We start from the raw sequence: 27143 nt of genomic DNA, 5'->3' as shown, positions 1-27143 counted from the left end.
ACAATATAAAATAACCTATTTTGTGTTGAATACGTATATTAGGTTGGGTTTTTCATCAGTTTAATACGGTTGGGTTACTACTTCCGTCAAACATTACATCATTAATTTATTAATTAATTAAACCTAGTTCTTTAAAATAGCCCTGATTAAATTGTCACACTTATAACGTGTGGGTTATTATTCGATCGACACACGACGGCACATCTTTACAAGGACTATATCGCTATACCGCACTACCGTCATTGGGATGAGGCAGCAAGTTTATCGGTAATGATGCAACAACTTTTTGAAAATGACACAGTGAGTTATAGATGATTTCGGAACGGGCTTTCGAGACACACACAGGAGGAAGCCGAGGATTGAGTCATCGAGCTTCAGGTCAACAATCGCTGCACTCACGTCATAATTTGGGTACGTTAACATAAAATGCTTTCAAAATGATTCTCAATCTCTCTCTTACATGACGTAGTTATAAGTTTTATCTTTGATGATTAAATTTCCAATTATTATTGGTTGAGAACTAGTAAGTAATTATTCTTATTCATAAAACCAACGTCCCACAATCCTTTGAAAGAGATCACTATGCTCTACACCTAGTACACTAAAATACGTGACATTTTAACACAAAACGTGTCATTACATGTCACATTTTAATGCACAACGTAGTATGTAACACCTTTATACGCTACACCATTCAATACAAAAAATACTAAATTTAGAAAGATTTAGGTACTTTTGAATCACCCCCACCCTCAAAACGCCTTTAGTTTCACAACTTTAAAAATAATAGATCTCAGTCGAAGTATGATACAGTTAAAAATGACGGAAGTTGATATTGTCGAACTTGCTCAGTGGTCAGAGCACCTCCGACAAATCAGAGGTCCACGGGTCAATTCCAAGATGAGACCGAATCTTTTTTTCATCCTTTCGGTTTCTATTTTTTGTTTGAGACTTGATAATGTTGTCTTCAATGATTAAATATTGAATAATCGTTACTTAATTTTTTTCTCATAAGCACAGAAATTAAACCGTAGGCAGTATTTCAAATTAATTTTATTTTAAACACAGTAGACATTACACTATTGACCTTACTAAATAACGCATTTTAATTTATTTCAAACTGATAAATAACCACTAAGCCCCGAATTCCGAATTGCTACCGATTTATAACAAATTTCTCTTTGACACATTAAGTTTATAAGTTCCTGATAAAATATATGTTATTTTTTAAGATAATATCTATACGTGTTTTTTTGGAATAACTTAGTGAGTAAAACCTCGAATTGTAATATTTAATTATTGAAGACAATATTAGCGATTCTTAAACGAAAATCTAAAACAGAAAAATCAGGAAAAGATACGGTCACATCTAGGACTCGAACCCAAGACAATTTCCTAGATTTGCTAATATCGTCTTCATTAATTTAATATCTATGCACTTTTAATGCCGAAACGGCAATTCTTAAAATCAACGAAAATACCGCAGTTAATACACTCATTTTAGTCAGTCCCTGAAAAGAAAGGTTTAATTCTCAACAATTTGAAAAATTTATTTATACATATTTTAACCTTCATTTTTTAAACACATTTGTTCAGTTCACAATGTTTTCTGTGTATTACAAATGCGCTATATACTTCTTATTTTTTTAATTTTCTGCTAAAATAAATACTGTTTTATAAACAATATAAAATTATATTTTAGGTGTACGCATTTAAAATAACCACTACTTTTTCCAAATAATAAAATTTCAATATCAAACACGAAAAATGTTGTCAAAAACGCTAACCACATTTTACTTAATTTTTTACTCCAATCGTAGACAAATTGAGAGAACTCGTTATTTCGAAAACACATTAGTTTTGTTTGGAGAATTTGTAAAAAAACTATAACTTCACTTTTATCGCGTTCATATAATAAAACAAAATTTAAAGTTAAACCGATTGTTACGATAGCGACGCGAAATATGAATTATTCATTTTGGCTTTTTTATGATTGTTTTAATGGCATCCAGTATAAATATTTGAAACAAACTGGAAAGATTGATTATTTTCCTTTCTAAAAAATTAAATTCCTGTCAAAAAATTAGGTATTACCGCGTGATACAAAAAAAGATAAAAATACTTTTATAAAATATGGACGCCCGGTCATATATGACCCTGAAATGTTGGAGGGGTTAAAAGCCAGTCCCTGAGAAGGAAGGTTAAATCCTCAGTCAAACCAAAAAAAGCTTTGTTTCTGAGGGGTTGATTTTTTAGTAAGCTTTAGTAAACTTTTTATTAATGCACGTTTTGAAGTAAGTAGATATGTACTAGTAGTTCAAGCTCTTTTTCGTATAACATTTTTAAAATGTTGAAAATGGACAACAAAAGAAGAGATCAGTATAAAATTCGCCAATGCTAGATATTTTTCGCAGCCGTTAGACGATGTGATATGGAAATGTAATCTTTCATTTACCGCCCTTGCGGTTTAGGAGGAGGTGTCATAAACACAAAGGATAGACAAGCTTAAAGCTTGTGATTTATTTGTCGGAAACGGGGGTTCCTTTTGTAAGTAAACAACCTTCATCTACTCTCATTTCTCCGCACTTTCCAGGAACTTCATAACAGATTTGCAATTTTTCAATGTAAAAACGTTGCCACCAGATATTAAATGTTACTTTTCCTTTCATTGTTGGTACTTGTTGTACATGTAAGTTTTACATTTCTTTTTATGTGTTACGGTAAAAATATACCCAAGAAGAGATTGTAATCTTCGCAAAATTTGAGTACTAAAAATATATGTGTGTATACAATAAAAATAAAAATGATAATATTTGGCTGATTTGTGGAGCGCCATTTTTGTGAAAAATTACCTCAAAGGCAGAGAAATGTATAATAAAATTAATATAACTAGTTTACAACTAAGATAACGATTTATAATCATAACTAGTGACTTAAAACTAGTGGCACAGTGACATAAATTTACAATTGCGTCTTAGGGATAGATATTATAACTAACATGCTTATATAATATACGATTTGGGTTATCTGGATGTATATAAAGCCCCCGCATACCCAATTTCTACCTATTTATAACAAGTTTCTCATTAACTCTTCAAGTTTTTGAATCACAAAAAAAAAATTATATTTTTGAAGATAATATCTATGCATTTGTTATGCCGCATGGTTCACTATATGAAATTCCGTCGATAGAAAAATTATTAGAAACACTTTTTGTTCTGTTATTTAATATATTATAGGCACAAATAAATTCACAGTGTTCCTTTAAATGCAACTCTCTCTCTCTGGTTTCAATCCTGGGATTGGTTTGCAGCAATTTCATCTAATCTCCTCTTCCATTCTTCCCTGTCTTGTGCGGCTCTTTTGACTTCTGAATATGATGAGCAGCGCACGTCCACCAGCAGGTCCTCCAGGTACTCTCTGCGTGGGCGTCCCCTAGAGTTGGTCCCCTCGGTCATACCCTCCATTATGACATGCAAGAGGCCTTCTTGTCCTATAACATGGCCGATCCATCTTGCACGCCTTTCGGACAAGGTCCTGAGCAGGTGCCTTCCTCCTTCGATTCTTTGGAGAACTTCCTCATTTGTAAAATGATCTCTCCAGGAAATTCCTAACAGTCTTCTATAGGACCACATCTCAAAAGCCTCTAGTCTCCGTTTATCTCTTTTGGATAGGCACCATGTTTTGCAGCCGTACATCAAGATACTCCATACATAGGTCTTGAAGAGGAGTATTCTCAGTTTTAGGTCTATATTATTCGATTCTATCATTTTCGACCTTTTATTGAATGCAAGCCTAGCCTGATGTATATATATATAAATGCAACTAAAGCATTTATATTTCAAACGAGTAGTGTTTTATTAAATATTTTCGCCATTTTAGCTTAATCGTTTTTTAAAATTAGCGCGTTCCCTCAAACATTCGTATCTCCGTTTGAAACCATCTTTGATCGCTCACTAAGGGGCCTTAAGGGAATAAAATGAAATGAACTGAATGAATGTAATCAACTGTCAACTTTTACCACATTAAGAGGATTCATCGCTCAATATTAAACAAATTGATGTATAAGCCTACCACTGATATTATCCACTGGTAGGTAAATCATGTGGAGGTCAATAATCTATTTATATAAAGATGTGATGAATGAGAAGGTATGTGTGTTTGTGGCGGACGGGGGGCTTGAATTTGATTTTTATGAAATACCATAATTTTATTAGGATATTGATGAAATTTTGCACACTTGACGTTCAAAACAAAAGGGAACGCCGGTCACTACAGATAGTTAGAGTATATAAACTGGAGTTTGTGCGTAGTAAAATGCACAATAATTTACATCATATCGACGTTCTTAACAATATCGAATTGAAGAAATACGTATGATCACTAATGAATGCATGAGTATTAATTAACTCTTCAACCCTCCGCCATATTCTGTCAGACGGTCGGATTATTTCCGCTTTGCAACCAAATCCAAATAAATGAAATCCAAAAACTAAAAACTGGTTTTGAAAGGTGATACGCTCTCATATTTTATCAATATAAATAAACAAATATTGTTTATATTTTAATTTTGACTGCAAACAAAAAATAAATAAAATGTCTTTACGATTTTTGTAAACTAAAATTACTGATAACGAAAAAATATAAAACATGCACATATGTTTTTAGAAAAATGTATTTCAAATTTTATCGTCATATCAATATTTCATCATTTTCTATTAAAAATATTTAATAAAAAATTCACGAATTCTCAAAAGTTTTTTATGTATTTTATGCTGGTTACAAAATTTGATGTTTTTTAGTTTTGCGCCCTAAAGATAAAAAGTTTTACGAGAAAAAATATACCAGCGTTTAATTTTAATGAAGGGTAAAAATTAACTGCCCTTTAGAGATTTAAACTTCAGGAAAATTGACTCATCAGTCAAAAGTTTCTTGTGACTCAATTACGTCACGTGAGCGTGTTTAACGCTAGCTTTTTGACATTTATAACAAACTTCCTCCTGAAAACTTTGTTGATTTTTCATTATTCATATTAGCCTTCAAAATGTTCCGGGATATGACACATAAATATTTTAAATTAATTTAACCCTTTATTCTCAAGTTAATGTTTGGAAAGTTCATTAATTATTCATCCACGAAGGCCTGTGGGAAATTAGCTGACAGCTGATGGCGGCGAATAATCGCTGGTATTTCGTATTCCATTATTTCTTTAAGTATCTACCGACTGCCAAACTACCGCTGATGACTTTCGTTTCGGAAATATTTAATATTAAAATGTAATAAATCTATTCGTTGTCAAAAACAGCAATCAAAACTTGAATCAAGACGCTAACGACAGGGAAATAAGGCTTTATTTTACAGAATCGAAAGTACAAAAGGCCTTGGTTTTTTGAAGGGGCGTGGAGAACGGTTTTTTCGGATTATCCCGAATTATTATATTTCGAAGCAAAAGTTTGTGAATCGTTTTAAAAAAATTATTTCCCACTGTTTTATTAAGAAGTCAGGATAGACGGGATGCAATTTATAGGTTAATTATTGTAAAATGATCTATTTTAATGTTTTTCCAGAAGAAAGTCAGAAATGATCTGGAAAGAGAAAGCTTACAAATAACAATTTAGAAGATCGATAATCAATGTGCCCCTAGGTTTTTCCGTAAAATATTTAATTTTGAAGGATGTGATACTAATAAAAAATCACCACTTATAATATATCAATCAGCATATTGTATGCCCAATATAAGAATCACAATTTTTAATCTGTGAACCCGTTTCGACAGTAGTTTAATATTGATAACAATTGTACCATGACAGTTTATTTAACATTTTCAAATCACAACTAACAAATTTTTATGAAAATCTACGGCATATCGCTGTTTGCATTGATTCAAATTTCCAGTCATATTAGTCAAAAATAGAACTCAATAATTGTATCGTCTCCTTAAATATCTGTTTACGTTGAAAGATATTTTTTGTATTTTTATTTTATTTGAATTATCTGTTTCAAAAACACACTGTCCGAATAAATTATTGCTTAAATGACGCATAACGTGGAGAGCCACAAGCCAGACGCTACTTTCCAGGGTGATGAATCAACCACCTTTAAGCGAAGATTGCATTTTAATCAATACCCTTTCATAGAGGGCAATGGACTTGGCTTCGGACTGGCTAAGAAAAGTTTGTTTAAAAACAATAGTTAAAATTAACAGCTTCTTTGATATAACTGTATACATACGTCTAAAAATGTACTTTTGTTTGTTTTTATTTTGCACACTTCACATATTTAAATTTTACACTTCCTGATTACTTTCAATAACATTGTATTGAAACATTTCTACAGTGAATTTCTATCATCTACCTCAGAACAGGTTATACTTTGTGAGGTAGGTATAGTAAACCATACAATTTAATTAAGTAAAACAAAATGATGGTAAGTTTTGCAGTTTTTGTAAGAAACTGTTATAAATCAACCCATTAAGAACGAAGTTTTTTAATTCTTTGAGGATTGGACCTTCCTCCCCAGGAACTGACTCTTAAACTCAAAATGTTTTATATTTTATTAGACTGAGGATTGAACCATCCTCCACAGGAACTGGAATCGATTGCGCTAAAAACTCAGCCAAATCGTGATCAGTATTTAGTTCTTTAATTTCTGAGAAAGGCGTACATGTCCGTATGTGTATGCGCGATTGCCACCAAAAGTTGATAGAATGCGTTGTCATCAACAAATAGTCTATCTGTCAAGTTTCGGCTCGGTCGGATGTCGGGAAGTGGGTTAATTTCCACTTCCGAGATTTGTATTCATTCACGAAAACAAAAGTGAATTTCAAACATGTATTTTAAATATTTTTTATTAGTAAACCCCAATTTATGGGCACTGAAACTGAAACAAATTAGTACAGTAGTTATTGATTATTAGTACTATTAATTTGCTCACGGCTATTCAAAAATGTTTTTTTTTTCATTTAAAAAATATGCTCATGTTATTTGTATTTTGTTTTATGGATACTACGCAGATGGAAAGCTATGTAAACTTTACTGGTTCAGAAAGAAACAAAAATGTCCAACTTTAAAATTAAGGTATTATGTACTGAAAAAATAACCTATTCATATATTTTTTTTAAATGTGTGCTTCGGTAAACAGTCAATTATTTTGTATGTACATAATAAAAATATACCTATCTCCTTTTACAAAGGATTTTGTGAGTAGGTTTATCTAAAGAGCCGACAAAGCAGCCTCCTCGTATGCCTAAATCTACCCTTAAAAGTTCCAGCTAACGTAACTGCCTCACGTGTATTTAAATATCCAATTCTTTTCTGTAGAATTGCAAAACGAACGCGTCCAGACGATTCACACGCTTTCATCAATGGTTCTTTTTGCGACCGGGAAGAGATTTAGTATCTTCGGTCCAATACAGAATATTTCTTTGTCCCCATCAGTGACAAAAAAGCCTTACAGCAGCGACGTCGCTCCGGTGACTTTTTGTTAGATTTTTGCAGTTTTGCATGAACTATTTTGTGATCGAAGTTTTTCAACAGGGGGAAAGTTAAATTACAAAAAATAATTATTTTGAAAACATTTTAAAAGTATATAAATATTAACATTAATTAATTTTAAGTAATGTTAATAAATTTGTGATTTTTGCAGGCTTGTATTTTTCGTCGTGGTTTTTTTTACTATCGTGTATTTCATATTTTTCTACTATTTCCTTTGGCTTTGAATTAATCTTCTTCTTTCGAATGGCGGGGGAGTGAGAGAGGGACATCAAGGTCTGCTAGCCGGTCTAGGGTCTCAGGCGTCGCGCTGTGGACCCCATCAATCCCTCCGGGTAATGAATGGAGCGGGAATTCGTTGACCACATGCTCAGTGGTCTGCACCACACCGCATCCACACATCGCTGACTCTCTAAGGCCCCACCTATGCATCAAGTGGGCACAGCGGCTGTGGAGCACCTTTTACTAATGATGAAAAACCAGAATTGGCAGTGAGAAAAGGCTATCTCTCAGTGGGGTCTTGTACAAGAACACTTTGAATGATGTAGTAAAACTTTGATATACGGCTCATTACAATGCAATGAAATGTTTCTTTGCGCTGCACTAAATCAATATTTTCAATTTCTTCATCAAAGCAACCACACCGACAGCATTCGACATACAATTTAATTAATCATTATTACGAAATATATTTAAAATTGAAATGTAAAAATTGATAACATTTGTTATGGTTACTAAGAGTTAGACTAACAGATACCTACCTACTAAAACAAAAACACCAGAATGGAAAAAAGGATAATTGTGAAACGGAATGAAATGATTTTATGCCAAAAAATGTTTTCTCAGTGCAGTTCGATATATTAAAATTATCTCATTCGTTTAGTGAAATGAAAATAATAATTATTTGTAAATTTGAAAGCGGCTTCGCACTCGGAGAAAAGTGAGAATTTCTAATTTATTAAGAATCTCAAATGGTAATCCAGTTTAAAACGGGATTGCGGGCGTGCATGTGCAAAGAATTCAGATTTTCATAAAAACGTGTTCCGACATCGCGATAATACATTCGTAATTAGCTGAAAGTTTATCAGGAAACCTGTTAATTCAATCGTTACGCCCGCAATCCTGTTTTTATCCGAATTCAAATATAATTTGAAAAGATTTTCAATAAATTGGCAATACTCATATTTCTTCGTGCAGCAACATTACAAACATTTTTCTTGGAGAATGATAACTTACCGCAATTTACATTACCTAGTTAAAATAAATATAATACAGGCAAAGGTATAAATTTGTATTGTAGAGCGAAATTGAGTGAAATTTTTTTTGTTTTTCTCTACTTTAGCTGCATCCATTAGACACAACAGTTGCATAATCAAAGGTTTCCTTTGATCCTTGCGTGGCGCAGGGAGCTATCAGTTCATTCTATCTGAGTACGTGATACGTAATACGTTTTTATCCTGTTTTCTTATTTCCTCCCTTATCGATCGGCAGGTTATAAAGCTTGCGATGAACATGGAACCCGGAACGCAGAACACGCTTTACGTAAACGTTTGATCAAGTATAGAAATATGTGATATTTGGAAAATATTTCACACCTTTGATTGATATTAAAAACACATACCTATACCTAATCGTAGGACTGGTGGCAAGTATGAAAGAGACGGCTTGAGAGAGCGAGGAGAAAGGACTATAAAAGACAATGACCGATTGTCCAATGTTTCATCACCCGTTACTCTTAATAATACACTGTCTTAATTAGATTATTATTTTTCCGCCATCCCATTTCATAGTATAAATAATAATGTCATAAAGACGTTAGACAACTACATTTCGCACGTCAGTAAACATGGTCATTGCAAAGTGACAACAAGTCTGTTTAAGGGTCTTTCCTTTACTGTAAAGTACCCACTTTTATAATGGTTTCATGACGAAATAATGCAGGTGTGAATTTCACGTAGGAACCAATATTACACACGAACGGAAATATACAAATGACGAAATGGCTCATGGCGAGAATAACACCTATGTACGAGTATATTATAACTACAGGAATTACATACGTAAAAAAAATATTAAATTTATTAATCGTAGGCTTAAATTTCACAATTTTTAGTCTGTACCAAATAAATTTTACAGTGTTTAGTGTGTACTAAATAAATTTTATAGTGTTTAGTGTGTACTAAATAAATTTTATAGTGTTTAGTGTGTACTAAATAAATTTTATAGTGTTTAGTGTGTACTAAATAAATTTCATATATATTTTTTAAAACCCGTAAACAACGGTGTTTTTGCTATGGTACATCTATTTTATTTTATTCAAAATAACATAATTTTTTATTGGTTTTATTGAGGATTGAATCTTTCTTCCCAGGAACTGGAGTCAACTGAGCTAACAACTGAGTCAAATCCCGATTGGGTAGGACCGATATTTATTTTGTATATTAACTACTTTAATGTTATCCAATTTCGGAAAAATGCGCATATGGCCGCGTGTGTATGCCTGATTGCCATGAAAATTTGATAGAATTCATTGTCATCGACAACGAATCGATCTGCCCATTGAATGCAGACAGTTTAAGCTCTGTTGAATATCGGAAAGGGGGTTAATTTCCACTTCCACGATTTCACTTAATTTGCACTAGAAAAAAAAAGTGAAAATAAAATAGATATATTTAAAACAGCAGAAACGAAGGTTTGAAATAATGTAAATCATATTTTACAGACAATCCTTAATTAATTTATTCTAATACTTATAAAATGCGAAAACAAAGGTTTCTTGGAATTTGGAATAAGGTTGGAATGGGTGATATTTCCTATGTGTAATTTATTTATTTTCTATACAAAAAAGAAAGTTTCATTTATAAAAAATAAATTATTATAAACCAAATTCTTTGTATTGTCATTCGTTTAAATGATCATATTTATAAAAAAATATCCGTAATGATATCCCCGACCTTTTTCCACTTGGATAAAATAAATAAATAAACATCAGTTTACATATCATCACCGAAACATGTGTTGCCTAAAATTTAAAAAAAATCTATGAATCTGTTTAGAATTTTTTTCAATATACGCTAAAATACAAAATTGGACAGTTGTTCAGTCGAACTCATTTTTGTTATTTTTTTCTAATATATAATTTATAAATCACTTGTAACTAATTAATGGAATAAATTTTAGTAGGTGAATGTCGTGCCTGTGTTTTTTTCCCGACAACTTTATTATTAAGTTTTTTGTAGAATAAATCACATAATATAAAATCCTTTATCCCAGGATTTTGCCAATAAAATAATACCGAAGCGATTATCGTACTTAATTACACATAAATTGGAATTTTTTATTAAATACACGAAAACAAACCAAATCCATAAAGGGGGTGAAGTAAATAATCGCAAGTGGGTAACCCTTTCCGTAATCGAATATGGTATTAATCCACCCTTCAGTAACACGGATTAATTGGAATGTATTTAAAATTTCAATTTATAGGTTCAGGAAGTAAAGGGATACATGATGAGGAGTGAAACGCTACAAACCGAAAGCAAAAAAGGGTTCTTTCACTCTGTATTTTGGTTAACTTTGCTACTTTACACATGAAATCTAAGTGGTTTTTCTTGTCGTCACGATATAAGAATGTTTTTTGTATGTGGAGATGAATTGCATCATTTTACAGACTCACTTGAGCCGAATGAACTATTGTTAGATTTGTCTTAGGCCTAGTTTTTTATGCGAGCGGTTTATCTTGCTCCGGACCGATTGTGAAAAAAAAACAAGTAACTCAATTGGTATTTATTTTTGGAATAACTTAATGAGTAAAACTTCTAATTGTAATATTTAATTATTGAAGACATTATTAGAGGTTTATAAACAAAAATATGAAACAGAAAAAGATAATACGAAACGATCGTATCTTTTTCGGTTTTTAATTTTTGTTTAAGAATTTCCTAATGTTGTCTTCAATAATTAAACTCAACTGGTGGATATTTGTGTTTGGTTCAGATCAGGTGTAACATCGTAGCGTGCCGACTGTAGACGAGTTACTACCAAACTGCATGAACCATCAAAGCGGCGGAGCTAATGAAAGATATGAGTTTGTTGTGATGTAAAAAATAGGTTGGGGAGTATAGATACGATTTATATTAGTACGGGTGAACGATGTTGGCGACATCTTTTTGTGCTCGGTTTTATGCTAATATTGGTTCATGAGTTCTATTAGCTGTGGTCCAGTTGCACTAGAGTTTTCTCAGCGGACTTACTCCAACTTTTTTAAAATTAACCCCCCACAGGAGGCCGGGAGGAAAATAATTTCTTTCAGGGCCTATGTCATCTTTTGGGATGTTGTGTGGAGGGTCGTTTTTAAGGAAACGAAGGATAGTTTCTTGGAAGGTACAAGGTATGAGGGCAGGTTTGGAATCTAGTCAGTGTGTCCAGGAATGACGCACATATGAGTATATCCCCACCACTGCAGCACAAGGCAATAATAATAATTGGATAACTATTATAGCACCATTTTTGTGAAAAATCATCTCACAGGCGATGTGGGTCGAGAGATCAGCTGGAGAGGTCAGTTCAGCTTCTCCCGATCTGGCACCCCACCCAGCTGGTGGGCAGGCACATCCTGAATACACCTCATCCGATGAACCCGGGAACCCCTTCTTAATCACCAAACGTAGCGAGCCACTTGGAGCAACCAGTTCTGCCACTCTCGGTCCCTCGTCAGCATCTCCAGCGTCGCAAAAAACGCCAAACACGCGATCTGTATGATCGGCTGCAACTATTTCAATCCGCTCCTCGAGAGCACAAAAACAGAACTATCTGGCGACAGTCAAAATGTGGACGAACCAGCTCAGAAATCTCAACCCGCAACATCGCGGACGAAAAAAGAGAAGAAAAAAAAGCGGGCTCTCAGTCCAACTCGGAATTTGTCTTCGAAGTTCGAAATTTGTCTCCACTTACGAATTGCGTCTTCGCGCAAAAACCAAAAACCCCGTGCTCTCAAGGCTGACTAGATTCACGCCGGCAGCTATCTTGCTTGCTTGCCTTTAGCTGTCCACTTCCGCTCCGCGGTGCCGCCAACCGAACAAAATGTTCCTGAAGAAAACAAACAGTTGCTGGTGGGTAGTGGTGATTTAGTAAAAAAAACAATATTTATATGTTTCAAGCCCTTATGAGATATACTTAAATTGAAGCTCCTAAAATAGTCCATTTTATACTGCGAACGGGAGTTCACTTATTTGGAAAAATACCCGAATAAAACAGTATTCAATTCTCAGGGCTAAACATCTTTAAAAAATTCTTAGTAAAACTTTTGTACAGAATATAATGATTCAGGTTTTACAATGCGTTGTTTGGTATCCCGCGATTTATGCCACTCTTAAATTAGAAGCATTAATTGGCACGAAAACGAAACTTGCTAAAAGTTTGCCACAGAGCAGTTTTAAAAACACCTTAAAGTTTTTTCTGGAATATCCAGATTCTGTTCAAAATTTTATTTTGCTTGAATGTGTGTAATAAAATAAACTTGTAAAATAGCCCTTACTTAATAGCTAGTAGAGAAACGCAAAGCGTGCTGTACGCAACTGTCAGTTGCGGTATCTGGTTACGGTTTTAAAACCGCTGCGGCTATTGCTTATGTGTGTGGGAATTGGCAGGGTAACTTTGAAATTAATACATTATTCAGGAATCAATAGTTAACTTTTCGTTAAAACATTTGTATCGAACGTCATCAGCATCATCAATATAAAATGTATATCAAATATAACAAACACAACAAAATGCCATCATATTTACCACTGTCGAAAACTATGTAAGAACCTTCCATAAAACTAATGTTGATAAACCTGCCCTACATATAGATAAATCATGTTTAAAAACCTGCCCTGCCGTTTAACGGTAAATTTTATCACAACAATTGGAAGAGCAGTTGTCTTGCCTTAACGCAAGCAACTATTTTGCTCTCGCGAAGCAAACGCTCATTGGCTGAACGAAAATAACCGGCTCTTCCGTCAACAAGCAATGAGAGATTTAGAAAAAAATACTAGAATTTGCAAGCCCTTCCTGTAATAATAGGAGACAATGTTAACTAAATCGTTATATACAAAGATACTTATATGTTAATTAAATAAACTCGAATTGAAATAAAATATGTTACACGTAAGATAATTATTTACTCAGCAAAACTCTGAAAATGTTACAGAGATTTGACCACTTATCTTGTAGAATATGTCTTATTATAACCAAATCAAAAATATTGCGACGACGCGGTTTTGGCAAAACGACAGCGGTAGACTAGGTCTAATATTATAAAATATTCCCTTATTTCTGAGATAAACAGATTTAATCCGTGGCGAGCTTTATAGCAAGAAAAAAGCAATCTCGTTACGGGAATTTGATATGACAAACAAGGGTCTGAGACGCGGTCGTAATGAATCTTATAAATACGCCGCAAAAACCGGTCCCTGCACCATTCGCTTCAACTCTACCGACCGAGCAACACCTACCGCTGCCCGCTCTGTCCATTCTCGCTTCGCTACCTGGGAACTAACTCGCTGTGTTTGATTTCAACCCGTTTCCCCCCCCCCCGCTCCACTTCCGCTGTCTACTGAGCCTTCCCAACAGCCAGCCTCGGAGAGGGAATCTGCCATTGCCTACTGAACCAGCCAGCCTCGAAGAGGGGATCTGCCATTGCCTACTGAACCAGCCCGCCAGCCAGCGCCCCGCAGAGCCGTTACCGACTGAGCCTGGAGGGATACAAGGAGTTTTATCCGCAATAAAAACCAACCGTCTTTATAAAGGCGTTCTTTTAAATATGCAAATTACAAATGTCGAATATATCGTCTTCCCCGATATTCCCTAGATCGAGGGGATTGAACGTTGCCGACTGAGCCTTCCCGCCGGCGTGCGGTCCTGCTCACTGGCCCCGATGTCACAAAGCCGTTACTGACTGACCTTGGACGAATACAAGGAGTTTTACTAGCAATAAAAACCAACCGCCTTTATAAAGGCGTTCTTTTAAAAATGCAGATTACAAATGCCGAATATATCGTCTTTCTCAAGACGCATTCGTTTATGCAAACATACTACAAGAGTCGATATTCCCTGCATTTTTATGATATTTTAAAAAACTCTGTAACGGTTCAAATGAAATACCTCAAGTGCTTTATTTGAATCATTACAAAGGACAAAGGTAAATGTGCGCCGGTGCTTATATTTTACAGTTTTTTCTTGTGCAGGCGAACACGTCCCGTACAACAATGCTTGGTTAAAACCGAATTGAGCTTGAGGTCTTATTCTGAGTACAATAACTTGATATGCGACAAAAACAATTAATTTTAATAATTGAAAGGCGATACAATGGAAATTGCTTTTCCTCATACAATTTTTTTTTAATTCAACTGTCATGAGTTCCTGCAATAATAAATAAAAATTTAAATAAATACTTGCCATATGAGTGTTAAACAAGGCAAATGATGTTGTATACCAATACTTTGTTATTGATATTTATTTTATTTTTTATTTATTTTTATTTAAGAACATAAAACAGGCATGGTGCCCTAAAATTTACATATATGGATGTTTAAATACATAATAATAACAAAATGACTAAGCCAAATATGCAGAAGTAAATAACAAATAAGAATGGGTAAAAGGTAAATACAAATATGTTCATAAACGATTTGTTATTGTCACACCTGTACTGATGAGACACTGATTAGGTAGGTACAATGTTGCTTTTCTTTAAATAAAGGGCTTAATCACAATATCAGCTTAATATGATTAAAGGTAATACGTTTTTTTTAAGTGTTTAAATTGGTCATTAAAGGTCTATTTCATTATTAGAGCCATGTATAATGTTATAATTTCTTAATGTTCGCGGTACAGGGGAAAAATATCGTGTATTTGTGTGGTAGGCTTTAATATAGAAAATGTCTTTCATCCTCCTTGTTGATTTTCTTGATGTTAATTTGGGATAAAATGTTTGGTGTATCAACTGATGCATGTATAATTTTGTGTAGAAGCAGTACGTCAGATAGTTTACGTCTGACCGTCAGTGAGTGTAGTTTATAGTGCAACATTCGGTCATTATATATTCCAAATTGACCAGATAAACCTTCACGATAAGCAATTACACGGGTTAGTTTCCTTTGTATGGATTAAATCCTACAATTATGAATCTCATAATTGGGAGACTAAATTGTTTATGCGTATTCGAGAATACTTCGCACAATTGATTTATATATTGTTAAAGTTAATTCTGTACTTTTAAAACAATTTTTGATTCTTAGCGTTAATCCTAATACTTGTGATGCACTTTTTGAAATTGTATCTACATGTTTATTGAAGCTAAATGACGAGTCGAATGTCACGCCTAAGTCTTTGATTGAAGTTGTGTTTAGTAAAGGGATATTGTTAATGTGATATGTGTTTGAGAATTTATTAATGTTTTTTGTGAATGAAATTACGGCACATTTCTTTTCATTATAATATAAATCATTTAGTGTGCATCATTCATGAAGTGATGATAAGTCTTTTTGCAAATCAGTGCAATATGTTTAATGTTAAATTATTGAATTTTGTAGACCATAAAATACTAATTCTAACCCTCTTCTTAAGTATCTCGTTTTTCTGTAGATTTAGCTGATCGTTGTATTTTTTTTATTTTTGTTTCTCTGTTTTTGTATATTTTTCATGTTGGAATTTACATATACACATATAATATGTAAAACCCTCTGGGAGAAAAATTAATTAATATTACATCCTCATTTGCTGTGGGATTTCAGAAAAATTATAATATCTCTCCCTTTTTCGTATTGTGAATGAGCAATTTCATATCGCAATAATGTTTCTCCGGTAAAAATCGAAGCTATTCTATCTTTAAAAAACGACCATAAAAATGGTCCTATTTCTGAAAGTACCCCCGCATCCCACGAGCGTAATAAGGAGAGAACGTAATGACATCTAGGATTTCAAATCCGCACCAACCTTCCTTAGGGCGGGCAACGGGCATGCTGGATAGCCGCCCAATCGCGCTCAAGTAATAAGATTTGGGCAACTTGTGGGCATTTTGTGGGCAGTGCTGGACGTAGAGGTAGGCGCCGGGAGATGATGGGATTCCCCGGCCTCACGTGGGGAATTTCATTATTTGCACAGGATATCACGTGTTCAGCGCCTTAGCTTCACAGACACTTTTTTGGCTTTGTTTGATTCAAAGAAAAAAAGGATTTAAGGCTTGTCCTGGATGAATGAAAGCTAATGGACGGTCGTAGTCGTGAAGCAAATTTTCCAGGAGATACTGTTTTTTTATTAAATATTTTGTTATTTATTACAAAATAATACAAGACTTCAAATTATAACAACATGCAAAATAGTTTTTTCCCAATTATTCTACTAATCTACTAATGTGAGCTCCAGGAGCTCCTGTTTATGGGAGGAGTAAAATTTTTATAAAAATAAAATAATCTTTAACGTAATTTAATATACAAATTAACTTAATCCAATATTCAAATTAACTATAAAACTTATTCAATATACACAATATTGGTGAATACCATAATATAGGGTATTAACCTATATTGTGTATATTGAATTGAACGGTTAATACCGTTTACCATTAATTAAATTACACGACATGATAAAAAAATATTAAAATTAATAGACAGATCAATCAACAAACTTAATTGCGGGGAAGCGGCGTTACCGTCACCGTGATTTGTTAATACATGAATCTGATAGTAAACAGGCAAAAAGCATTGTTAAATCACTGTTTAGTCCTAGAAAAAAATCTACTTACGAATTACTGATCCTATTTACAATGGCCCGCAAATTGCCAACAAATTATAAATAACTTGACTATAAAATCCCAAATCGAGTAAACTGAAGTACGTGCTTATTTAGAAAAATTAACTATTTTTAGTTCGACATTTAAAAAAATATGTTTTAAAATAACCACTCATTTTTAGCGTCGTAGAACATTCAGATCCTGCGCAGATGAGTCCCAGTCTTACTTTAGAAAACTTTACTTTTTTGCGCAGGGTTTGGTTATTTGAACGTGCGCTATTCGGCGGTTAATTTACGACTTATGTCGTAGTTTATTCAAAGCATTCCCGAAGTTTTCTGGTGCCAAAAATATAGCCAAGTGCTTTGACTCCAGCTTGTCAAAATGATACCCAGATTTTATGTTTGGGCAAGTCTATAAATTTGGATGTCTATGTTAAAAATATAAATGACAGAAACCACTTCATGCTTTAAAATGAGTCACGCTCGCGCGCTAAATGCTTTCCAATTTCTGCTAGCCCGAGTGACGCTCGTCGTCAGATGGTACACCACATCAATAGCGATGACAAATAGAACACAAATTTACATTAGGAAAATAATGTCAAGCCAGAGTCTGAATAAGAGTTTAAATCTGAGAGTCCATGAGTTGAGTCACATTAATATAAAATATTACAAAGTTTTTTTTTGCGTAGCGTCTGAAAAAACCCAACCCATGAGCCCCATCGTTTCAAATGAAAATCATATTTAATAATGTTATTATTCTGCAAGTATACACGTTGAAATGGCCTTGAACGCCGAAAAAGCTGCCGCATTAATAAAAATTAAATAACTTCATAGTAAAAATAATAAATTTGATTTACATTTAATTTTAAAATATACTAAGTTCTACGAATTAAAAACAAAAACAATTATCTTATGGTTTTTGATAAGGCCTATGTCATCTTTTGGGTTGATGTGTAGAGGGTAATATTTAGCACTAAGACAACTCATACTGTTTTAACCGAATTAAGTGATGTAAAACGGTAAAAAAATATGGTACGAAATCGATGGCAATTTAAAAACGTATTTATGTTTTTTGTCAGCTAAATAAATTTCTTATTTGAAAAAAAAACAAGTCCAGTTAAGTTAAGTTAGTTAATTATTCGTCCGCGTATAATTCTAGCAGTGTAATACGTCCTGTAATTACGTCGTGTAATTCAAAAATACGTAAAAAGTAATTTTTTTTATATACATTGGAATATGGCCTCATGGTTTCCATTTGGGAATTGTGAATATAGTAATGATTTATATCCTCCATGATATCTTCAACTCTTTTTTCATAAGATTCTAGATATAAGATAAAATAGTATGTGTCAAGAAGCAAAGATTTAGAAGGAAGATCTTGATGTTGAATTCTCTGCAAAAGAACATTACCAAAAAAACGTTTTTTGTTTCAATTGGTTACCTCGAAACACATTTGTTTTTAAACTCATTTTAAACCACGATCAAAAAAAGGCGATTTAATATAATTGAGACGTCTTCTAGGAAAAACTTCAGTTGCAATTCAAAGTCTACCATCTGGTTTGAATAAAATCATTGAATCAAATTATTTTGAATGAATGAATTCGAATTCATTGGAGCTTGATATAAAAGTTATTCTTGAACGAAATATCGATAAAATTATCTAGACTCCAGCTCATTTTAACGCAAATATACAAATAAAGAATAATTAAACTCATTGTGTCTAAAATTCTTCACGAAATTTAATTTTAAAATAGGATTACAGCCTGAATGTTATAATAGGCTATAATACTATCAGAATTCATGTTATAGTCTTATAATTGCGTGTCCACGGTGTCCAGCACCTCGAAGTACGGGGAACTGGTAAATCTGCATCATACAGAGAATTTTTTTTTTCGACCCGATAAATTGAGTTTATTAATTGTTGTTTTTTTTAAAGTTATTAATTTTTTATTCACCTTTTTGGCATCTAAACGTTGAAAAAGCTTTTAGAGCCGGGTATACGCTTCTACGCATACTTTAAACAGTTGTTATTGACCCCCGACCAAACGATTAATAACAAAAAAATTACCTAAAATTCCAAATTTGCTATACTATTTTCTATTAGATAGTTTATTTTTTAAGAGCAGCATGGAAAGCCTACGCACGCAGTATAACAACGCCTACCGCACGATGTTTGTCCTCCCTAGATACTGCAGTGCTTCTAACATGCTCACGGAAGGGCGAGTACCAGGTTTTGCAGCCCTAACAAGAGTCCGGGTAGCAGGTTTAAGGGAGAGGACAAACAACTCCAAAAATATCCTTTTCCAGACTCTATCATAGCAGCACACCGGAGAAAGTTGTTGGTCCCGTCAATCTAATGCTTAACCTATTTTATTTTTCATATTATTGTAAATGCCTTATTCTATGTGTGGGATTACGCAAACTTCCCCTCATTTTAGAATAAATAATTTATTTAATTATTGAAGACAATATTAGCCATTTCTAAACGAAAATCTGAAACAGAAGAATCAGATAAGGATACGGTCACATATAGGACTCGAACATTGTAATATTTAATTATTGAAGACAATATTAGCGATTTCTAAACGAAAATCTGAAACAGAAAAATTAGAAAAGGATACGATCACATCTAGGGCTCGGATAGGGTCCCATTAGCTCAGTGGTAGAGCGGTGCTCCGGCAAGACAAGGGTCCTGGGTTCGAGTCCTAGATGTGACCGTATCCTTTTCTGATTTTTTTGTTTCAGATTTTCGTTTAGAAATCGCTAATATTGTCTTCAATAATTAAATATTACAATTTGAGGTTTTACTCAATAAAGCTATTCCAAAAAAAAAAACTTTATTAATTACGATATCACTTTTTCATACATAAAGAGTAGAAACATACACTACATTAAAATTTAGAGATCTGCCTTGATGGCGAACGCTATAATGCTGTCTAAAGTAAACGTTGGATAAAGAGAGAGGAAAAGCAACATGGTATAATAACCGGAACGTTAATCACGATTGTTCATTCTTCATTATCCAGATTTTTGGTATTTTTTAATGTCATGTGATAAAATCTGTATCGAATTATATCACAATTTCACCAGTGTAAAATATGATAGGTATGCAGCTAAAGTGATTAATCTTACCTGTGACGAGATTAGCGTGGTGGAACTGACAGACGGCATCAGCCTCGTACCAGGAAATGCGGTCCCGGAAGTAGCGGTAAAACACCGGAAAGCCTTCCTCGGGCAGGATCCAGGTATTGCTGATATTTACCTGCAGATTAAAGGTAAATTACTGCGGATATTATATTTTTAGAACCAAAGGAAACTCTGATCGCATAACTATATTACCCATGGATAAAGCCCTTTAAAGTACTGCGTTAAGAAACTCTAAAATAAAATGCCATCTACATAAATATAAACATAATTTTTCGATCTGGATAAAAACAAAAGTATAGAATATTTTTATCACACATTGAGGACGGATTGATTCAGAGAATTTGAACAAATCTTCAAATTTCAAAGTTAGTTTTCAAGTTCTGCGAAAGTCGTTTTCATGTGCTGTTATTATTTCAGTTCTGTCAAGTAACTAGCTTGTAATAATATAATAACAGAACTTAAATTGAACTTTCACGCAACGCGAAAATGATAGAAAATGAATTCTCTGAAACAACATTAATTATAATTTATTTTTATTTTTTGGAATAACTAATGAGTAAAACCTCACTGAAATGTTAAATTATTGAAAATAGTTGTAATTTGAAACAGAAAAATCTGAAAAAATACGGGCGTATCTAGGACTTGAACCAAAACCTCCTAGATGAAAAAGCCGGAGCACTCATTCAAAGCAGCCTCCTAACTTGTATGGAATTTTACAAAAATTATCGTATAATTTTTTTTTTCAATTTATTCTTATTTATTAAAACACCTTAACATATTTTAGTTGATTTAAAAAAATAAATTAAAATACGTTTTTTTAAGGTTCTCATACAAGTTAGGAGACTGATTTGATTCGGGACACTGAATATATAAAACAAAACATTTTTTGTAGGTTCATATACAAGTTAGGTGGTTGATTTGATTCAGTGTCCCGGCCTTGTGATCTAACAGGGTTTGCTTGAACCCAGGACCCTCGTCTTGTAGGGACAGTGCTCCGTTAGAGTTTATTATCTTTATTTTTTGTATTTCTTATAATTATTCAATTTCATTGTAATTGTTTCTTATAATTATTAATTCAATACACAGTTTTAGCTATTTAAGATATTTGTCTCATACCTAACTGCTTGTATTTGTAAATATTTTTAATACTTTATTTTAGAATTGATCAAATTTCAAAAGGTGCGTCGAAACTTTGTAGTGAACTAGAAAACTGAAGAATAAAATAAATACATTTTTCCAAACAATACGGTTCAAAATGGGAGAATTTTTTAAATGTATTTATTAAATCTTCCCAAAATTGGATGATAATAACACAATATTTATTTGGTCCATAATTAAATCTATTTAATTTAGCCATTTGTTAGTTGAAATTTAATGAATTAATTCTACTCTTCTCTGATTACGAAACCCTGAATAATTAATGGCCGATTACTGCGTTATGTCACCGGAAAACATTGGTTGAAATTACAAGACAAACACGATCCTGGAAACCGCTCTCGGGTAAATCACGCAATAATTGGCCGCACTCCCGACCTTTGAACCCGGGACCAATGGACCAATAGACCAATGGACCAGTGGTTGGGTTTGGTTGGGATTACCAAAATTTGGTAACGTTTATCTATCTGACCCTTTTTTCATGTAAATGTTTTGATTTTACAAGTAAAAGGTTCGCTTATTGAGGGCTTATAGAAGGTTAGATGCGTGTTTTTCGTAGTTTGGATATTATTATTGAAAACTTTGTTTCCTAGTTTAGATTGCGAAATATTTATTAGTTATCTGTGTTAATACAAATTCAGTATTATTGCTTTTGTTTAGCAACGAAAGGTATAGATTTCTATTCTACACACTACAGGGTGTTAAGGGGCGTACTTCACTTACTTTTGTTTGGTATGTGTAGATATCGTTAGCAATGTACTATAGGATGTTAAGGGACGTACTTCACTTCTTAAGGTATAGATATCGTTAACAATGTACTACCGGGTGTTAAGGGACGTAATTTACTTACTTTTGTTTAGCATGTGTAGATATCGTTAGCAATGTACAATAGGGTGTTAAGGGACGTACTTCACTTACTAAAGGTATAAATATCGTTAACAATGTACTACAGGGTGTTAAGGGACGTACTTCACTTACTTTTGTTTAGCATGTGTAGATATCGTTAGCAATGTACAATAGGGTGTTAAGGGACGTACTTCACTTACTAAAGGTATAAATATCGTTAACAATGTACTACAGGGTGTTAAGGGACGTACTTCACTTACTTTTGTTTAGCATGTGTAGATATCGTTAGCAATGTACGATAGAGTGTTAAGGGACGTACTTCACTTACTAAAGGTAAAGATATCGTTAAAAATGTACTACAGGGGGTCAAGGGACGTACTTCACTTACTTTAACCTGTAATTCCTGATATTATTTAAACGAAAACATTTAACCGCCTGATCCCTCACCGCCACCCTAACTTTTCAATACCTTCTATTTTTTAATGTTTTATGTTTAGTTGCATTCTTACTTAAAATATTACTCCAATATCAGTAATCACTGATTAAAATAAGTCAAGTACATCCCTCGACACCCTGTATGTAGTTTTGTATTAATGGCTTTAAAAATTTGCTTAACATTACTTCTTCACTAGTTTTTTATGGTTTTAAACATCTTGAACTCATCTTGAAAATGCCTTTATAAATTGACAAGGAAATTAGAAAGCTGTTTTTATTTACAAATACGCAATAGATTAAAAACATTATCAGATATCAATAAAGAATGTTGAAATTTTGAAATTCCCACATCTCGTGTTTCCTGAAGAAGTATTACAAATATAACATTCTTATTCATTCATCTTGGGAAAATCCAAAAAATAAGAAAGGATGCCTAGAAAAAAGGATTATTTATTGTAAAATATTAATTTTCAAAAATTTACCACATTTTTTTCTACGCCAACGAAATTCGTAACGGAATGATTGCTATGCCATTATTAGAATCAACAAACATAACTGCAGTACGAAGACATGCGGCTCTATTCTTGAGTGTAAGCATTTTGTATTTGTCTTAACTCTAACATTGACATTTTTTCGGATTCACTGCCTAAATTCAAACGTGGCATCATGTCAATAATTTAAACTGTTCAATGCGCATACACACAGACACACACACACACATACACACAAACACTCACATATACATTACACACGTTAAACACACACCTATATACTACACACGTCACCTGGTAATTAAGGAATAAACATACCACTTAGCAGACATTACAAGAAAAAATATCATAGGTACCTAACATGAAGTATCTTATTTCTCTATATTGTTTAATCTCTGTAAATCTAGTACTGTTTGTTTCTTTAATATTAAATAAAAAATAAAATAAATTATATTTCAAGTTTAATAAAACAATTTATTATGTCTTGAGATGTAAAACAGTAATTAAAAAATAAAATATATTGTGCCCTTCGTAGCAATGCGTTTACAGACCCCTGGTTTGATTTTTATTTTATTAAACATTTCTTCCCGTTCAAATTTACTTGAACTTGATTTATTTGATGTTTGAATGTTAAAAGTGATCCAAATGAGGCAAGTCACCCACTGAAAGCTATGTTGAATTTAAGTGCCATTTTAAGGATATTCGTTAAATTTTCCTTCCAAAACACACATAAATTTTATACAGCGGGTAAATTCGCAAGTTCGCGAATTTAAAAGCTTATTACATCTCGGTAAGTATTGATGGCTCATATGACAAATTTCCAAGATGTTTAGGTGGGTATGATTTTTGGGATCTATGTTTCAGAGGATGCAGCATAACGACATTTGAATGATATTACCAACATTAGATAATATAATTATTTCATAATAATTACTTTGTGTGTATAACCATTAAAATTGGATTATTTCTACTTTTATTGCGCAATGAATATGTGAACACTGAAAATTAATGAATACGGTTTTAACACTTTCATTGACTGAAATTATTTATTTTTTAACACAAAGAACATTTAAATTGGCATTAATCCACAAAAAATACTACACAACGCTAGATGGAAATATAGTAGATCGGTAACAGTAACAATAAATAAATAAAATAAGACGAAGCAGATCTAGGCAGTTTATAGTTCTGCTTTCCGATTTAGATTCTACTTCTTTGATTTATCGATTAATACGTTAAATATGTCAAAATCTTCATAATCATTGCCGAAATTCTGTATACGGTGAACGGAAGTATATAATGGTGATTTCGTTTTGGAGTTGTCACAATAAAAAAGGTTGATATTGCCTCGATGTTGGTTTACGAGGTGTATAGAAAGAAATCAAGTTTATTGGTTCAGGGCTGTCATTTCTTGAATTCGTGGATTATATAAACAAGTTAAGTCATTAACTATTCTACGTTTGGATACTTTGAATCAATTTTGATAATCATAATTGACACATCCTTGTTATATTCATTCTTAAGTTAATAAATTCTTCACATGAATGAATATCATAAATTGATGCCCACACTGTTGAGTTGTACTTGATTTGACTCATAACGAATGACATATACATTGTTTTTATGATTTGAATATTTTTAAATTGACTGGATTTTCTTAATACAAAATCCTAAGATTTTCAAAGCTTATTTCATGTGATTTCAATATGATTAATAAAATTTAATTTTAAAATTATGGATTATATTTTGCATGCAAAAGCCTTAATATGAATTTTTCGAAGAAAATTTCTTCTGAAAGCTTATCACTTTGTGATGACATTATTTATTATATTTAAACACAAATAACTTTGTTTACATCACTTTAATATATATAACCACTACATGTTTCATGAACAAAGTTCACCTCATCAGGAGTAAGTATGTAAATGTTTTAAATAATATGAATATACGTGTATAAACATTTGATATTAAATATTTAAATTGAGTAGAATTTTCTATTTTAGAATTGTATACTTCTTCATGTGTGTTTTATGTGTGCTTTCATAGTACTTTCACAAGAAAATAGTTTGAAATTCAGTAAGTACCTGAAAGATTTTCTTATTCCTGAACGTGATGTCACGAAGTTTCTGACTAAAGAAATCTAGTTTTTCTACATAGCTAAAGGCATTTCAAACAATTGGTACCTAACCCCATGTGAAAAATCCATATTTTTCTAATACACTTTAATGATTTTCACCAGTTGACTCTGCGTTCAGAGCTTAGAAGTTTTTGCTTTGTCACGGAAGTTGTTGATTAAACGATTTAATTAGTATAAAACATGTAACATACAGTTTTCTTCACTACAAATTAATATATTATACGAAACACGTGCTTTAGTTCTTGCGTTATTGGTCCCAAGTCGTTTGACAGACGGGTCCTATCTTATCTGAACAGCCTTTTCCGAAGGAGCTTCTGGAATGATCCCCATTTGTGCCATCAACCATGAAGGGGGGTGGGGCCACCCGTCGATAAGCACCTATAGATGGGAGGGAGGGGGGTGCTGCGGAGTAAATGGGGAGGTATCAGGCGAATGTGCCGGGTAAAATAATACCATGTTATTGCAGGTGTTCTCTGATTGAATTTAGGGAAAAGCAATTGCTGCTTTTACATTCGCCATCGAATCGTGCATATTCGTATAAAGCTTTTCGGAAACCATTGTTCGAAATTGAAATAAAAAAAAAATGTGTCATCCAATTTCGAAGGAATCAATAATCAGTTTCATAAAAACGTAAAATTTTGTATCAAATTTCCAATAATTGTAAAAAACAGTACTATAAAGAATTTGTAAAGGGGTAAATTATTATATAGGTATATATTAACCCATTTAAGGCTTCTCACTCTTCTTTTAAGATTTTCTGAAACAGTTAAAATTTCAAACAGTGGTTTTCTGTCTGGAATTAAAAAGTCAATTTATGACACCTTTTCCATTATATAGATATAGATCTTTGAAGCATCCATTAAACTTTTGTATGAGCAATAGATATTGAATTAAATTGTATTTTGTATGTCTCAATATTAAATAAGAAAATTCAAAATACGAAAAGCAATGGAAGTGTTATACAAGAACATTATAAAATTAATAGTAGATTTTAATAAACCCATTCAACTTGTTTGCAAAACACTTTGACGCAAAAGAGAATAATAGATCCACTTGTCCATAAAAAAACAACGAAAGATTGACTGGCGACTTAAACCTTTAATCTAGCTCTGAAACCAGCAAATGAATAAGTCAATAACGTCAAATGTGACGAACGAAGACACATCTCGACGCTTCGAACCATCAAAGTTTTAAGCCGAGTGCGGGAGGCTTTGGATTTACGACATTGATTTTACACCCTTCGACACATTTTATAGCTATTGTTATTGTGCCTCTCAAGACGTAGGTCTTAAGAAAGGTAATTCCGTTACGGTTTTACAGATTACTTTATTATACTGATCATTTAAATTTTAATACCCTAAAACATAAGAAACAAGCGCAATGCGCCATTAAAAGTTACGTAAATCAAGGTAGCTTCCACCTAGCGTACTCATATACAAATATCAATAATATTAAAAATCATAAAATTATTACAAGAAATCAATCAATCGGAGGAAACGTGTCGAAAGCAGGAAGAGCCCAAAATAACGCACATGTAATATTTAAGAAAATGTTGACTTTATTTTGCACAGAAAAAATACTTAGTTGAAAAATGCGCATTCAAGGGAAGACTCGTTCGTGTTATTGTCAAAATAGGCAATACCTTTAGAAACAAATCAGAAATGCAGC

General features: G+C 32.9%; 1 protein-coding gene across 1 annotated transcript in view; it reads right to left on the bottom strand.

Moving 5' to 3' along the window:
- The window catches only part of LOC149424180 (uncharacterized), a 388030-nt gene that overhangs the window by 309803 nt on the left and 51084 nt on the right, over positions 1–27143 (bottom strand). Inside the window, exon 2 of the mRNA XM_089651345.1 lies at positions 20397–20526. Within this exon, the coding sequence (XP_089507471.1) occupies positions 20397–20526 (130 nt within the window). The remainder of the gene's footprint in view (positions 1–20396; positions 20527–27143) is intronic.

Source organism: Hesperophylax consimilis, chromosome 4, assembly GCF_061612785.1.
Source record: "Hesperophylax consimilis isolate HC1 chromosome 4, BYU_Hcon_1.0, whole genome shotgun sequence".
Lineage (NCBI taxonomy): Eukaryota > Metazoa > Arthropoda > Insecta > Trichoptera > Limnephilidae > Hesperophylax > Hesperophylax consimilis.
The sequence above is the reverse complement of the archived record's forward strand: the minus strand, read 5'-3'. Positions and strand labels throughout refer to the sequence as shown.